Consider the following 15358-nt stretch of genomic DNA (forward strand, 5'->3'; position numbering starts at 1 on the left):
GGCTGTTAGTTGGCTTCGCATCATTGTCAACTTTAAGTCCATCTCTTGTTTGGTGGTTGCGGATTTTCTGCTCAGAGCCTTTAGTTAATGAGTTAATTGAGCAGATGGAGTTGGACTGGCACCAGCTGTCCTGGAGCAGCCCGGGCTCCTGAGGCCAGTCCCTGCAGCAAGCCCCAGGAGAGAAGGGCTGGGATAGGTGGGATGGTTGCTGGTGGGGGGAGCCTCTGGCTGGAGGGCCTGGAGCCCAGCTGACTCTGGACTTCCGGGGAGCCTGCTGCCCGGCAGCCCCGCTATGGATGGAGGCTGGAACCTGTGGTCTTTGCACACAGCTGTGCGTGGCAGGTGCTGAGGGAGCCTGGGTGCAGCCAGGATCACCTCTGAACCTGGGGGCCTCGGGGATGGGGTGCTGGCACTCTTGGCCCTATCCCCCGCCGAAACCTTCTCCAGAGGTGGGCAGGCCACTGCAGGGCATTTCTCCTCTGCTGCCCTGTCCCCATCTTGCCATGGCCCCAGGTGTCCTCTTTACGTGGACACCTTCTCGCCACTGTTACAGTTAGTGGAAGGAAGTGTTTCTCCTCAGGAGTCTGGACGGGGCTGGTCTGCCTGAAGCCTTATTTTATTTTTTAATTAATTTTTTTTTTTTATTAAGGTGAAAGTCATATAAAATTAACCATCTTAAAGTGAGCACTTCAGTGGCATTTAGTACATTCACAGTGTCGTGCAGCCACCGCCTCTGCCTGGTTCCAGAACATCCTGTCCAAGGAGACCCTGGATCTACTGAACAGGTGCTCCCCACTCCCTCCATGCCCAGGCCCTAGCAACCACCAGTGTGCTTTCTCTCCTTATGGATTTACCTGTTCTGGACGTTTCGTATAATTGGAATCAAATAATAAGTGACCTTTTGGGTCTGGCTTCTTTGACTCTTCATCATCATTCAAGGTTTGTCCATGTTGTAGCGTGTGTCAGCACCTCATTCCTTGTAATAACTGAATAATGTTCCATTGTTATGGATTGAACTGTGTCCCCCCAAAATATGTGTTGTAAATCCTAACCTCTGTGCCTGTGGTTATGGAGCCCTGCTGGTGCAGTGGTGAAGTGTTTGGCTACTAACCAAAAGGTCACCAGTTCAAATCTATCAGCTGCTCCTTGGAAACCCTATGGGGCAGTTCTGCTCTGTCCTATAGGGCTGCAATGAATTGGAATCAACTGTACAGCAATGGGTTTGGCTTTTTGGTTACGCCTATGGTTATAATCCCATTTGGGAATGCGTTTTATTTGTTATGTTAATGAGAAAGGATTAGTACAGAGTGTCTTGAGTCCATCTCTTTTAAGATATAAAGGAGATTAAGCAAGTAGAGAAGTAGAGATGGGGAAAGAGAGATGCCAGGCCACATAGAGGCAGCCCAGGAGCGGAAGCTCAAAGAGACAAAGACCTTTCTCCAAAGCCTGTAGAGGAGAGAAAGTTTTCCCCTAGAGCTGGCACCCTGAATTCAGACTCCTAGCCTCCTAAACTGAGAGAAAATGAATTTGTTTGTTAAAGCTATCCCCTTTTGGTATTTATTATAGCAGCACTAGATTAACTAAGACAGAATTTGGTACTGGGAGTGGGGTGCTGCTCTAACAAATACCTAAAAATGTGAAAGTTGTTTTGGAATTGGGTAATGGGTAGAGTTAAAAAAAAAGCCTAGATTGCCTTGAAGAGACTGTTGGTAGAATTATGGACCTCAAAGGCAGTTCTGGTGAGGGCTCAGAAGGAGATGAGGAGAGCTGTAGGGAAAGTCTCTATCGTCTTAGAGAATACAATGTGGACATGAAATGTGCTTCTGTTGAGGCTTCAAAAGAAAATGATGAACATGCGATTGGACAGCGGAGGAAGAGCAATGCTTTTTATGCAGTCGCCAAGAACTTGTCTGAATTATGTTCTAATGTTTGGTGGAAGGGAGAACTTGTAGGTGATGAACTGGGGTATTTGGGTGAAGAGATTTCTAAGCAAGATCTTAAAGCATGGTTTCTCCTTGCTGCTTATAGTAAAATGCAAGAGGAAAGAGATGGACTTAAAAATGAACTGTGCAAAATGAAAACAGAACTTAAAGATTTGGGAAATTCTGTTGTACATACAAAGGACACATGTCTTAGAATGTTCACCAGGATGTGGCTACACAATCTTTTGTTAAAGAAATTAAGCCTGCGACTGATGGATGTAGCAAACTACCACAGCAGGAAACCCATCAGCTTAGACTGAAGGGAACAGAGAAAGAATGATGGAGGTCTGTCCCCAGTGGGTGGACGGTAGCCTCTCCCCAACGGGTGGATGGAGGTCTCTCCTCAGCGGGTGGATGGTGGCCTTTCCCCAGCAGGTGGATGGTGGTGGCCTGTCCCCAGCGGGTGGATGGAGGTCTGTCCGCAGCGGGTAGATGGCAGCCTGTCCCCAGTGGGTGTAGGTGAAGCCCAGGGCTTGGAGAACTTTTCCGTCAGTGAAGTGCAGGGGCACCTGGACTCGCAGGTGACCCAGCTGAGGGTGGAGCCACCTTTGGCTTCTTGGTGTGCCCCCTGCAATACAGTGATGCTCACTGGTGGAGGAGGAGGGCTTCTGGAGATTTTAAAAAGTTATTTTCCTTTTCTTCCCCTCTCCAGCCCAAAGAAACAAATCATGGAAGTTTTCTTATTTTCTCAACTGATAGCTCTTACTGTAGGGAAATAGGCAAGGAAACCAGTGAGCATAGGTGTAGCTCCTTCAGGTCTGTAATTACACGAAGCTGTTTGTGTTCATGCTTCAGCCACCTGCTCCTTCATTTACATGTCTGCTGGGATTAAAGCATTAAAGATAGAGTTTTCAGTTATCAAGAAAGATCAAGAAGAGCTAAACCGCAATAATTTGAACTAACCAGCCGATAGCTTCCCTTAGTTAATGAGAGGTCTGAATTCTGAATTTCCCCCTAAGTAGCACAGGTAGACTTTTCATGTGCTCAGCGTCTGGGCTGGCAGTGGGCAGCCAAGTGCAGGGCAGGGGGCAGGCGCCGTGGCTGGTCGGAGGGCGGAGACTGTGGCGCAGGATCCTTTCTTCATCTGCCGTGGCACCCATTGGCCATGTGGTGCATTCCTCATTTCTCGGCGCAGACTGCCCACTGGCCATGCGGTGCTCTCCTCATTTCTCCGTGGTGGTGTCCAGGTAGAAGTAAGTCCACGCCGGGCACAGCTCGTTCTACTCTCTAACCAGGGCAGTCGGGCTGGTGCAGGCAGTGCTCTGGAGCTGGAGTCCACATGGGCACACCGTTCCCATTTGGCCTTGCAGGTCCACGCTCCCCTTCTCTACTCGACAGTGGGACTGGGCTGGGGCTTGCGGGAGACTCAGGGCCTGAGGGAGACCAGGCTTGTGGGAGACCTGGGGCTTTCAGGAGAGTGTGGTTGAGCCTTCCCCACCCCGCCCTGTCCAGCCAGGTTCTCTGAGGTCATTGTATACCAGCTGCTCGTGTTTCCTGGTCCCTGCCTGCACCTTTGTAAGCAGACCCTGTGGTGAGCTCTCCCCTGGGACCCACTTTGAGTGGATGTCTGTCCCTGCTGGATCCTGCCGTTAGAAGCCCTGTGGACTGTTACCAAAAGCGTCTTCTGGACCCAGGCCTGTGGGCTGGGCCATGGCGTCACAGCGACCTGGGCATGTGCCCCAGTTGAGGCTTCTGCTTCTGACTGTGGGCAAGCTCTGCTGCTCAGATGTCTCACCTGTGAAATGGTGTAAAAACACTCTGCTTGGTGGGTTGGCACAAGGTGTGGAAGTGAAGTACAGTGGAGACCCTGGGGAAGGCATCTCTGTGTCACATGCCCCCTGATCCGTGTCCCTGGTGCACACTGGGGCCTGGGAGAGGAGAGGAGAGGGAGTCAGGAGCCACCTCCTCAGTGTTCCTTCTGTGGGTTCTCACCAGGAAGCAGCCTGTTCTGTTCCCATGCGTAGGCTGTGAGCTTGTCACCCTCCAGGTGACCAAAGCTCCCTTGTTGCTCCTGCGAGAGCTGGCTCATCTTCTTTGCTGCATTGATTTTCTTCAGTACTCAGAACATTGAAGGAAAAACTGTTCATGTTTGTGGGTAGGTTTGATTATGTGTGTGTGTGTGTGTTTTACAGCTCTCCGCAGGGTAGGACTTAGAAGGTGGGGTGGGTGGGTAGGGGAGCTCCAAGCCTCAGTTGCCAGCTTCTCAGAGAACGTGGTTACGAAGGGGACAGCCCTGGTTTGGGGCTCTGGCTTTTCCTTTAGTATACATGCACACATATGTGCACACACATAGACACGCAGGCACATGTGTACACATGCAGACACACATATATACACAGACATGCTCACAAACATGTACACACACGTGTATACACACACAGATACGTATACACACAGAGACACATATATACACATACACAGACACACATGTGCATACACACTCACAGAGACACACATATATACATCAGACACGTGTATACACCGATACACACAGACACACAGATACACACATGTACACACATACACACAGAGAATATACACACACAGACACACATGCGTACACCCACAGACACAAATGCAGACATACACGCACACACAGAGACACATGTACACAGACATACAGAGACACATATACACAGACATACACAGAGACATGTGTATACACAGAGACACATGCACAGAGACACACATATATAAACAGACGTGCATCTAGACACATGTACACACAGATACATAGACACACAGAGACACGTGTTCACCCACAGATATACAGACATACATAGAGATACACACATGCACACACAGAGACACGAATGTGTACACAGACATACAGACACAGGTACACACATAGACACAGAGACATACGTGTACACATACAGGCACAGACATACACAGAGACACAGATAAACAGTCACATACGTGCATACACAGAGACACACAGATATAAACACACACAGATACATACACATAGTTGCATACATGCAGGCACACTTATGTGCACAGTCACATACACACACTCATGCACACACACAGACACACACAGAGACATACACATAGTCGCATACATGCACACTCGTGCACACAGTCACAGTCATGTACACACAGACATACAGTCGTATGCACACAGACACCCATGTAATGCACACACAGACATAAGTCATACGCACACAGACACACACACAGGCATACAGTCGTATGCGCACACGCCACAGACGTACAGTCGTATGCACACAGACACACAGACACAGACACAGACATACAGCCATATGCACACAGACACACAGAGACACACACACATACAGTCGTATACACACAGACACACAGACACACATACACAGACACACACAGACATAGTCGTATGCACACAGACACACACACAGAGACACACGCACATACATACAGTCATATGCACACAGACACACACATACTGTGCCCCGGCCACCAGCTGCCCCCTGCCGAACCTCGGGCAAACGCACATCAATTAGATGCAGGTTTTGCTCCGCAGGAGCTCATGATCTTTTCTGTTTCTTTCATACTATAAAATTATAATTTCTTGTCTTCTCTCTTTTTTTACATAAATGTGAAGGCCACTGTTTCATCCTAACCCCTGGCCATGGTGGTAGTTTATCACCTTCTGAGTTCCCCTGGGTGGAGCCCTGCTCTGCTCTCACAGGCCGGTAGGTTCTCGTAGGTGTTCGAGACCATACTTCTGCGTGCCCCCGTCTCCACACACCTACAGCTTAAAGCAGCACACGTTCACCGTCACGTGGTTTCTGAGGGTCAGCGTCTCGACCTGTCTTAGCTGCTCCTCTGCTCAGAGCTGCCGTCGGGCTCACCTGTGGCTTGACCGGGGGAGGATCTGCATCCACACACAGGGGGATGTCAGTGGAAGCCAGGGGCTGGCATCTGCTGGACTGAGGGTCTGTTCCTTGTTGGCTGGAGGCCTCCCACTGTCCCTGCTGCGTGGCCCTGTCCCTTGAGGATCCTGAAAGCCAGTGAGTGAGAGCAATCTTATACTACATGGTCCTGTGTGTTCTGCCACCTTTGCTGTGTGCTGTTGGTTAGAAGCCAGTCACAGGGTGGACGTGGGGGAATGGCCCCGCTCCCCTCGCTCTCTGGCCCTGTGTCTCCATTTGAGCGGTGTGTGGAGGGAGAATGGGGGGGAATGGCCCTCTTTGCTCCCACCCTGGTCCTGTGTCTCCATCTGACCCACGTGTGGAGGGAGGGCTTGGGGGAATGGCCCGTCTCCCCGCACACCTGGTCCTGTGTTTCTGTCTGAGCCCACAGCCCAGGGGAGGGGACCGCACAAGGTATGGACGCCAGAAGGTGGGGTCGAGGGCATCCTGAGGTCTGTGTACCACCCCATCTGACAACGGGGTAGTGAACGTGCCTGCCTCAGGGAGACTTCCTGAGGGGCAGAGGAGGGAGTAGAGGGGGCGTAGGAGTCCCTGGGGCTGTAAATGCTGAAAGGTTGGAGGTTCCAGTTTACCAGAGGCACCTCGGAAGGAAGTCCTGGCGATCTGTTTCTGAAAGACGAGCCACTGAGAACCTTATGGGGTGCAATTCTGCCCTGACACACATGGGGTCCCCCTGGGGTCGGGATCGATGCAGTTCTGCCCTGACACACAAGGGGTCCCCCTGGGGTCGGGATCGACGCAGTTCTGCCCTGACACACACGGGGTCCCCCTGGGGTCGGGATCGACGCGGTTCTACCCTGACACACACGGGGTCCCCCTGGGGTCGGGATCGACGCAGTTCTACCCTGACACACACGGGGTCCCCCTGGGGTCGGGATGGACGCAGTTCTGCCCTGACACACACGGGGTCCCCCCGGGGTCGGGATTGACACAGTTCTACCCTGACACACACGGGGTCCCCCCGGGGTCGGGATTGACGCAGTTCTGCCCTGACACACACGGGGTCCCCCTGGGGTCGGGATCGACGCAGTTCTACCCTGACACACACGGGGTCCCCCTGGGGTCGGGATCGACGCAGTTCTGCCCTGACACACACGGGGTCCCCCTGGGGTGGGGATCGACGCAGTTCTGCCCTGACACACACGGGGTCCCCCTGGGGTGGGGATCGACGCAGTTCTGCCCTGACACACACGGGGTCCCCCTGGGGTCGGGATCGACGCAGTTCTACCCTGATACACACGGGGTCCCCCTGGGGTCGGGATCGACTCAATGGTGTCTGGTTTTAGCCGTCGTAAGCATTTGGTGGATGCGGACTGTCACCAGCTGTCATTACCTGGCGATGTGACTGCTGTTGGGGCACACGCACGCGCACTTCTTCCCTGTGCCCTCGGTGGTCTCCAGAGTGCGGTGTGCCCCTTCCTGTCTCCGCTGCTCGGTGTGGGCGGCGCTGACGGCCAGGAGAGCCCTCCATCCTCGATGCTGGTGTACGGGCCACTGAGGCTGCTGTGACAAAGCACATTCCTCAGGGTCCTGCAGGCTGGGAGTCTGAAATCAAGGTGTCTGCAGGACCGCGCTCCCTCGAAGGCTCTAGGGAAGGACCCCTCTCTGCCTCTTCCACCTTCTGGTAGCCCCAGGCTCTCCGTAGCTTATGGCTGCCTCACCCCAGTCTCTGCCCCTGTTTTCACGTGGTGTCTCCCTCTGTCTAGGTCTTCTCCTCCTCTTGTGATGACACCCACCGCCTTCTTTCGCCGTTGCTCAGCGGTCTCATCCTCAGCTGTGGTATCTTAATGGCTAACGTTTGCAAAAACTGTTTCCCAATGAGGTTACATTCACGGGGACCGGGGGTTAGGACCTCAGCATATCTTTTGGGGGTCACATCAACTGTAACAGCTTGCCTAACTTGCCTTTCCTGGCATGGCTGTCTGTGATCACCCTCAGAGCTCACTCCTCCTGCTTCAACCAACTCAGACCTTACAGGTACTCTGGGAGGCGCCCTTCTCACATGGTGCCGTTTTGGTTGTGGGCATTGCTGCACCCCAGCTCTCAGAGCAGCCCCTCTCTTTCTGGTCCTGTGTCTCCACCTGACCCATGTGTGGAGGGAGGACGTGGAGGAATGGCCTGTCTCCCCTCACACTTGGTCCTGTGTTCCTGTCTGAGCCGTGTGTGGAGGGAGGACGAGGGGGAATGGTCCATCTCCCCTCACTCCCTGGCCCTGTGCCTCCATCTGAGCCATGTGTGGAGGGAGGATGGGGGTGAATGGTCCTTCTCCCCTCACACCTGGTCCTTTGTCTCCGTCTGAGCTGCGTGTGGAGGGAGGACGAGGGGGAATGGCCCCTCTCCCCACACCCTGGTCCTTTGTCTGCATATGAGCCATGTGTGGAGGGAGGACATGGGGGAATGGTCCCTCTCCCCTCACACCTGGTCCTCTGTTTCTATCTGAGCTGTGTGTGGAAGGAAGACGAGGGGGAATGGCCCCTCTCCCCATGCCCTGGTCCTTTGTCTCCATCTGAGCTGTGTGTGGAGGGAGGACATGGGAGAATGGCCCCTCTCTCCTCACACCTGGTCCTGTGTCTCCATCTGAGCCGTGTGTGGAGGGAAGACGTGGGGGGAATGGCCCCTCTTTCCTCACACCTCGTCCTGTGTCTCCATCTGAGCCATGTGTGGGGAGGGAGGATGTGGGGGAATGGTCCCTCTCCCTTCACACCTGGTCCTGTGTCTCCGTCTGAGCCGTGCGTGGAGGGAAGACTTGGGCGGAATGGCCCCTCTCCCCTCACACGTGGTCCTGTGTCTCCGTCTGAGCTGTGTGTGAAGGAAGGATGAGGGGGAATGGCCCCTCTCCCCACGCCCTGGTCCTTTGTCTCCATCTGAACTGTGTGTGGAGGGAGGACATGGGAGAATGGCCCCTCTCCCCTCACACCTGGTCCTGTGTCTCCAGCAGAGCGGTGTGTGGAGGGAAGACATGGGGGAACGGCCCCTCTCCCCTCACACCTGGTCCTGTGTCTCCAGCGGAGCTGTGTGGGGAGGACATAGAGGAATAAAAGAGCTCAGGCCTCGACCTCAGAAGGCATTGATGAGGACAGATGGACCCCCTTTTCTGAGTGCTGTTTTCGTTATCCATGCAATGGGCTGACGTCCCAGCTGGTCCCAGGTCCTTGGAGTGCCCTTGAACAATACCTGTGGACACACATGGACTGAGAGCCTCCACATCCAGGCTGCTGTGGCCAAGGGACTCCCCCAGTGGGTGGTTCTTTCTGCCAGAACTGGATGGAAGGTGCCAGTGGGGTATAGGCACGCTAGGCCTTCTCGGTGAGGAGGCACTCACAGAGTGGCACTGTGTCTTCCTTACTCTGGGGGGTTAGCCCACTGTGTCCCACCCTGTTCTGTTGCCTTTGTCTCCATGCCACACTCCTGTGGTCACTGTGCAGGTTGTCCCGGCCTCCTCTTGCTGCTGACCTGCTCTGAGCTCCCCAGCCCCGGGAGAGGCTTCCTGACGAGCCGTCGGGGCTGTGAGTCTCACACTGTGGGACCCTTCCTAGGCCTGTGCGTCTCCGGCTCCTGGCTGTGCCTGTCTCTGGGCCTCGGCCTGCTGTAAGAGCTGTGAGTCTCACATTGCAGGGCCCTTCTTAGCCCTGTGCATCTCTAGCTCCTGGCTCACAGAGGACATGGGGCTGCTTCCGGCCATGCCTGTCTCTGGGCCTTGGGCTGCTGTGAGGAATGTGGCTGCTGCATTTCTGACTCCTGGCTGAGAGGTGACGTGGTCAGGCTTTTTCCTGCCCATGACCCTGTCCTACTGTGACGGGCCGCCTGCAGGGCTGCTCCGGTCAGGGGAGGGCTGTGAGGCCCCCGCTGTCAGCCCTTCGGGTGATGGCAGTGTCTTACTTTAGCATCACCCATCTCGTTTTTGTGCATTAAAAAAAAGAAATACTTAAATTAGGCTGCGTTGTTGAGTGATTTTTGTGTTTTGATCTTGTTTAAATATTCAGCCCTCCCTAGAAAGCTGTTGACTTAAAATGAAAACTGCGTATGAGTCTATATGCGTGGATGTCGTACTCATCCCGCAGGTGTTTGTTAGGTGCCTGCTGTCTCGTGGGCGCCGTGCTGGGGGAGGGCTTGAATGACAGGTGGTTACTTGGTGTTGTGTTTGGAATGACCACAGCGATCCTGGGCTGGGCTGGGGATCAGGGGCTTGGATTCCAGGGCCGATTTTGCCGCTATCGACTGAGTGCCTTGGGTTGAGGGGCTTCACCTCTCTGGGCTCCATGTTCCTCGTTTATAAATGCTGCAGTCATTGGTGATTTGGGGTATCTCGACTACCAAACCCAAAAATATTTAGGAATGTAGGGAGCATAGGAATGGATTGACTTCCTAACGTACAAGTACAGTTGACTCTGCAAGGCATGGCTTGTTTGGGAGTCCTTCATTTGTTGGAGCGTCCATTCATCAAGCCTTTATTGGGCATCTTGTTAGTAAGCACGTCCCAGGGACGCAGAGCAGCATGATATGTTGCAATGCCAGGGGCCTATAGGCAGGCTGTAGCAGGTGTGAGTGAGTCAGGGAGGGAGCTGGGTACAACTCTGGAACAGCTGTCTGTCCTGGGGAGACAGGGGGATGGGAGATTCACCAAGTGGGAGCAGGGAGGGAGGAGATGTCAGCAGAGTTCTCCGTGTGGGAGTAGTGCTTGATGTTAGTCTTGAAGCTAGCTAAGTGGAGGCTCTTCAGAGCAAAGGAGGGGCGGGCTCCCCAGGCAGTAGACTGGTATGAGGGGTGGCCGGGCAGGCTCCGGGAAGCAGCTTTAGCTCAGTGCAGTGAGAAGGTGGGTGCTGATGGAGGAGGGCCTCGACGCAGGGGCTGGACCCAGGGGAGGCCAGTGCTCTTGGTCTTGTGGGAGGTGTGGAGCCTGTGATGGCCTCTAAGCCGTACATGTCTGTGTGTGTGCTTGTGTGGTCCCAGGTGATGGGATTGTGTTGCACCATGGGAAAATCCCTGTCACGAATAAAGATGGAGAAGAGCACATGGGCACGAGGAACGGTAAGGGGTAGGATCAGTTGAATGTGAGTGTTGTAATTACAGAGAGGAGGCTAGGCCAACTCCCACATTTATCACCTAGGTGACTGAATGGCTGGTGAGGTGTTTTCTGATGGGAATATGCTTAAATATGTCTTCTTGGGTGGGGTAGCTTTCCAAGGATTTAAAAAATTCTACCTTATAAGGGAAATTCAGAGCATCTATCCATCCGCCCACCCACCCACTCATCTATCCATCCACCCACATCCACCCACTCACCTGTCCATCCACCCACCCACACACACCTTCCACCCACCCACTTATCCATTGATCCATCCATCCACCCACCAGGCACTGAGGAAGTAAGTATTCACTGAGAGTCCAGGTGCTGCTGGGCAGCTGTGTGTGATAGTTACCCAGGGCTGGGGCAGCAGAGAGCATCTTTCTGAGAGCCGGCTTACGTGGAGGCATGAGCCCAGGGGCTGGTGAGAGAGTGCACATCGCTTGTGAGTCCATAAAATAGCAAGATAATTTGAATTTTACAGCAGTTGATGTTTGTATTTAAATTTTAATAATAGATGCAGTGAAGAATATTGGTGGTTATATATTTTAAGTAAAATTTAAAGTTTCCCATGTGTTTACTTTTGGCCTCATCCCCTGTTCAATTTCCTTCCAGATTTTTGAGAGGATATTATTTATCTGGGCGATTCGTCACCCGGCCAGCGGCTACGTCCAGGGGATGAACGACCTGGTCACTCCTTTCTTTGTGGTCTTCATTTGCGAGCACATAGGTAAGAGCACAACCAGGTGTTTAGCAAGAACGAGAACTTTAGGGGATCCTCCGTGTTACTCTGCAGAATTGTCGTTGCGGTGCCGTCACGGCGACCCTGGTGCTGTCACAGCGGCCCTGTAGGCCAGGGTAGCTGCCCTGGAGGGCTTCCTAGGCCGTAGACTTTACGGGAGCAGACTGCCGGGTCTTGATACTGGTATTCAAAATTGCCATTAGGTTTATAGTTTTATGCTGTTAATGCCAACTAATTATAGAGACTAACAGTTTTCTCGGTAATGCCAGCGCTCAGAAACTGCCTTGAATGCATGTGCTCAACTGCTGAAGGTGTTAAATGCAGTTATAATTACAAATGTCGTCTTTTCAATAACATTTAAAGAGAAGTGTACTATATTTGGGGAGTGTGGTTTGGTGCTCACAGCCCTCAGAGGAGCGCTCTCATGGTCTGGATGTAAATGGATGAGGCTAAGGTGATGGAGTGTCAGTGGGGTGTCTCGCTCACAGGCTGTTCACTGTGTTTCTGCGGTGTTTCATCACTTTTCTACATTTGACACACTAGTAGCATTTCATTTTATGGGAATATTAACTACGTGCAGAGCACTACGTCAGTGGAGGCTTAGGTCTGGTGCGCTGTTTCTCTGAGTACTGTGTACTTTTTATTTGTGCTATGGCTGCCGTCTGTAATAGAACTGTATCTATTTTGGACTTTTTTAAAAATTCTGAGAATATAAGTGAAGGGTCTACTTTTTATTTATCTATGAATAAAACATAAATAGAAAAGGAGGGGCTTTGCTCTTGAGTTTTTGTATTTTTATTTAAAACCGATTTTAATTTGTCTTGATACAAACCTTTTGCCCTGGGTGCTTGCTTGCTTTCATTAGATTGTGTTTTTAGCTGTTTCCGTCTCTGGTCTGCTTCAGATTTCTGTCGTTGTCCTACTCTGGAGAGATTAGGTTTAATCAAGGGCTGATTATCCTCTGAGGATGAGAACATACCCGTTGAGTGGATTCGATTTCAACACCTCTCCCACTTTATTTCCATTTCTCATTTCCTAGGAGATCTTTTCATTGCGAAGCACCTAGGAGAATGGCTGCGCTGCCCCAATCATCTCCTAAGGAGGGGAGAGGCCCCCTTCCCAGAGCTCCTGCCTCTCTGCTCCTTGCTCCCTCATTTGACAGATAATGAAAGTGTTCTTAATGACCCTAGAACAGTAGGACCTCTGTCAGTAGGCTTCAGAGCTGCTAATTGAAGGAAGAAGTTCAGCTGAGATGTGATTAGAGAATTGATATTCCATGTTAAATAGACCATTTAATTAATGTGGTAAATCAGTTTGTCTTGACTACCACCGACTTACGTCGTGAGACCCCAGCGTTCTTCATGCCTTTGCCTGAACGATCAGCAATACGGGAGGAACGGACAGGACCATGGTGTTCCTTGTCCAGGAGAAGAAAAGCTGGACAAGAGGTGGTCTACAGGTTATGTCTTCAGATCAGCTCAGAGAGACTCTGCTGACTCCCTGCCGCACACGCACGCACACACATGCACATGTGCAAATGTCTCCACACACAAGAGCGCACAGGCACATATGAGAACACACATGCATGACATGCACACATGCATACACATGTGCACACAAGAACACAGATATACACATAACACACACATGCACTCGCATGCACACACAAGAATGCATACAAAAACATAAGAATGAACACAGAAGACACACATATACACATACATGCACACATAAGAATGCCCGCACAAGAACACACACAGGCGTATACACACGTATACTCACAGGCACATACAAGAACACCCATGTGTTGAGTGAAGGCATGGTGTCACGTTGGAACATCTGTGCAAACCGAGCCGTTTATTTCTGGCAGGTGGCTGCCCTGTGAGGTGGGGTTCTGCCTTTCCAAGGTGATTGGTGGGTTTCAGTCCTTTTAGGCCTCATTTCCCAGGCTGGGGATATCAGTTATTCTAGTCCAAGCCCTCTGTCATTACATTGTACCGTTCTATGTTCATGTACATTTGGTCGTGTGATGCCTGGCTTCCTTAAGGTGCCACAGTCTTGTTGTCCGTGGGTTTGTGTAGCCGGCTTTAGGGGATGCCCCACGGCGGTGCAGGTCTGGTGCAGAGCACTGGGCTGTAGAGACGGTTCTTGTGTCATTCAGTGGGTGCAAATGGGCATCTACCACGTGTCTGGCCTTGGCTGGGTGGCAGGGGCACAGGTGAGCAGGAGAAGCGTGGTCCTGCCTGCTTGGAGCTTATGGTTTAGCGGGGAAGATAGATTTTAAACAAGTAATTTCAAAGTGTAATTAAATTAATTGAACATGCACGCTCTTGAGGAGCACAGGGTGCTATGAGAACATTAGAGCCCTGGTGGCACAGTGGTTAATAGCTCATCTGCTAACCAGAGGGCTGGCAGTTCGAATCCACCAGCTGCTCCTTGGAAACCCCATAGGGCAGTTCTGCCCTGTCCTGTAGGGTCGCTGTGAGTCGGAATCAACTTGACGGCAATGCATATGAGAAGATCACCTAGTCCAGGGCTCAGGAATGCTTCCTCGCCTACATCACATCTCAGGCATGTCTTGAGGGGCAAGAGGGCTGAGTCAGGGCACGGCCTGCCAGAGGAGCCGTAGGTATGTGAATCTGGGATGTGGCCACAGCACAGCCTGGTGGCGGGGGCAGTGGCACATGCTGGTGGTTGGGAGAATGCAGGACAGGCTGGGCTGGTGGTGGGGCCAAGTCTCCAGGGCTCTGGGAAGTCCTGGAATGACTGGAGTCCCAGGGGAGACTGCAGGTTGGAGGGACTTCTGAGTAGCTCATGGACGAGGGCACACAGCTGGTGCTGGCCAGGCAGAGCACATGGGCTGTGCAGAAGGGACGGCATGTGGGTCAGGGTCTTGGTTTGCTGGGCTTTTGAGCATGGAGACCTCTGACGCTTTGGTTATGGAAGCTCTTTAAAAGACCTTTTCCTTCAGAGGGCAAATCTGATGGTACGATTCTATGTTTGATTCCTGAACATCTCGGCTGACTTGCGGATTGGCGCTCTGGTTACAATGTGGACTTGCCAGCGCTTGGACTGCCGGTGGCACAGGAGAGTAGCCTGAGGGTTCAGTCCACCTGAAGGCCTGTGTTGTGACCCAGTTCTGGGATAACACATAAAAACCAAACCTGCTGCGTTGATTCCAACTCCAGGGTTGCTATAGAACAGAACTGCCCCCTAGGGTTTCCAAGGGGTGGCTCCTGGATTCTAACTGCCAACCTTTTGGTTAACAGCTGAGTGCTTAACCACTGTGCCACCAGGGCTGCAAGTTCCAGGATAAGCTTGTGTTGTTGGATTTTCCTCTTTCTTCCAAGAACAATCCAGTTACTTGAAAGTGTAACAACTCTTCTGGGGTGGGGACACCTCCAGGGCCCCCAGGCCTGCGGGCAGGTCTGTGAGGGCTGGCTTTCGCCTTGGAGTATGTATACAATGTACTCGTGAGCCTCAGGGAGTGTGGCTTATGTGGGAGCAGGCGGCCTGGAATGAGGCTCTGATGAGGATGTCCCAGGTGAGACACAGTGACTCCTGACTCTGGAGATGCTGGCACGTGGCAGCCTCTTCACTCCATGGTTTTCTGACTTGCACAAGGAGGATCTAGGAAGGGAACAGCTGCTGG

The 15358-nt window shown here is 52.4% G+C and overlaps 1 protein-coding gene across 2 annotated transcripts in view; it reads left to right on the forward strand.

The window, feature by feature from the left end:
• Positions 1-15358, forward strand: part of TBC1D22A (TBC1 domain family member 22A) — a 451059-nt gene that overhangs the window by 185590 nt on the left and 250111 nt on the right. For both annotated transcript variants that reach the window (XM_049884681.1, XM_049884682.1), the window contains exon 8: positions 11580-11694. In XM_049884681.1, the coding sequence (XP_049740638.1) occupies positions 11580-11694 (115 nt within the window). The remainder of the gene's footprint in view (positions 1-11579; positions 11695-15358) is intronic.

The sequence above is a fragment of the Elephas maximus genome, chromosome 4 (genome assembly GCF_024166365.1).
Source record: "Elephas maximus indicus isolate mEleMax1 chromosome 4, mEleMax1 primary haplotype, whole genome shotgun sequence".
Classification (NCBI taxonomy): Eukaryota; Metazoa; Chordata; class Mammalia; order Proboscidea; family Elephantidae; genus Elephas; species Elephas maximus.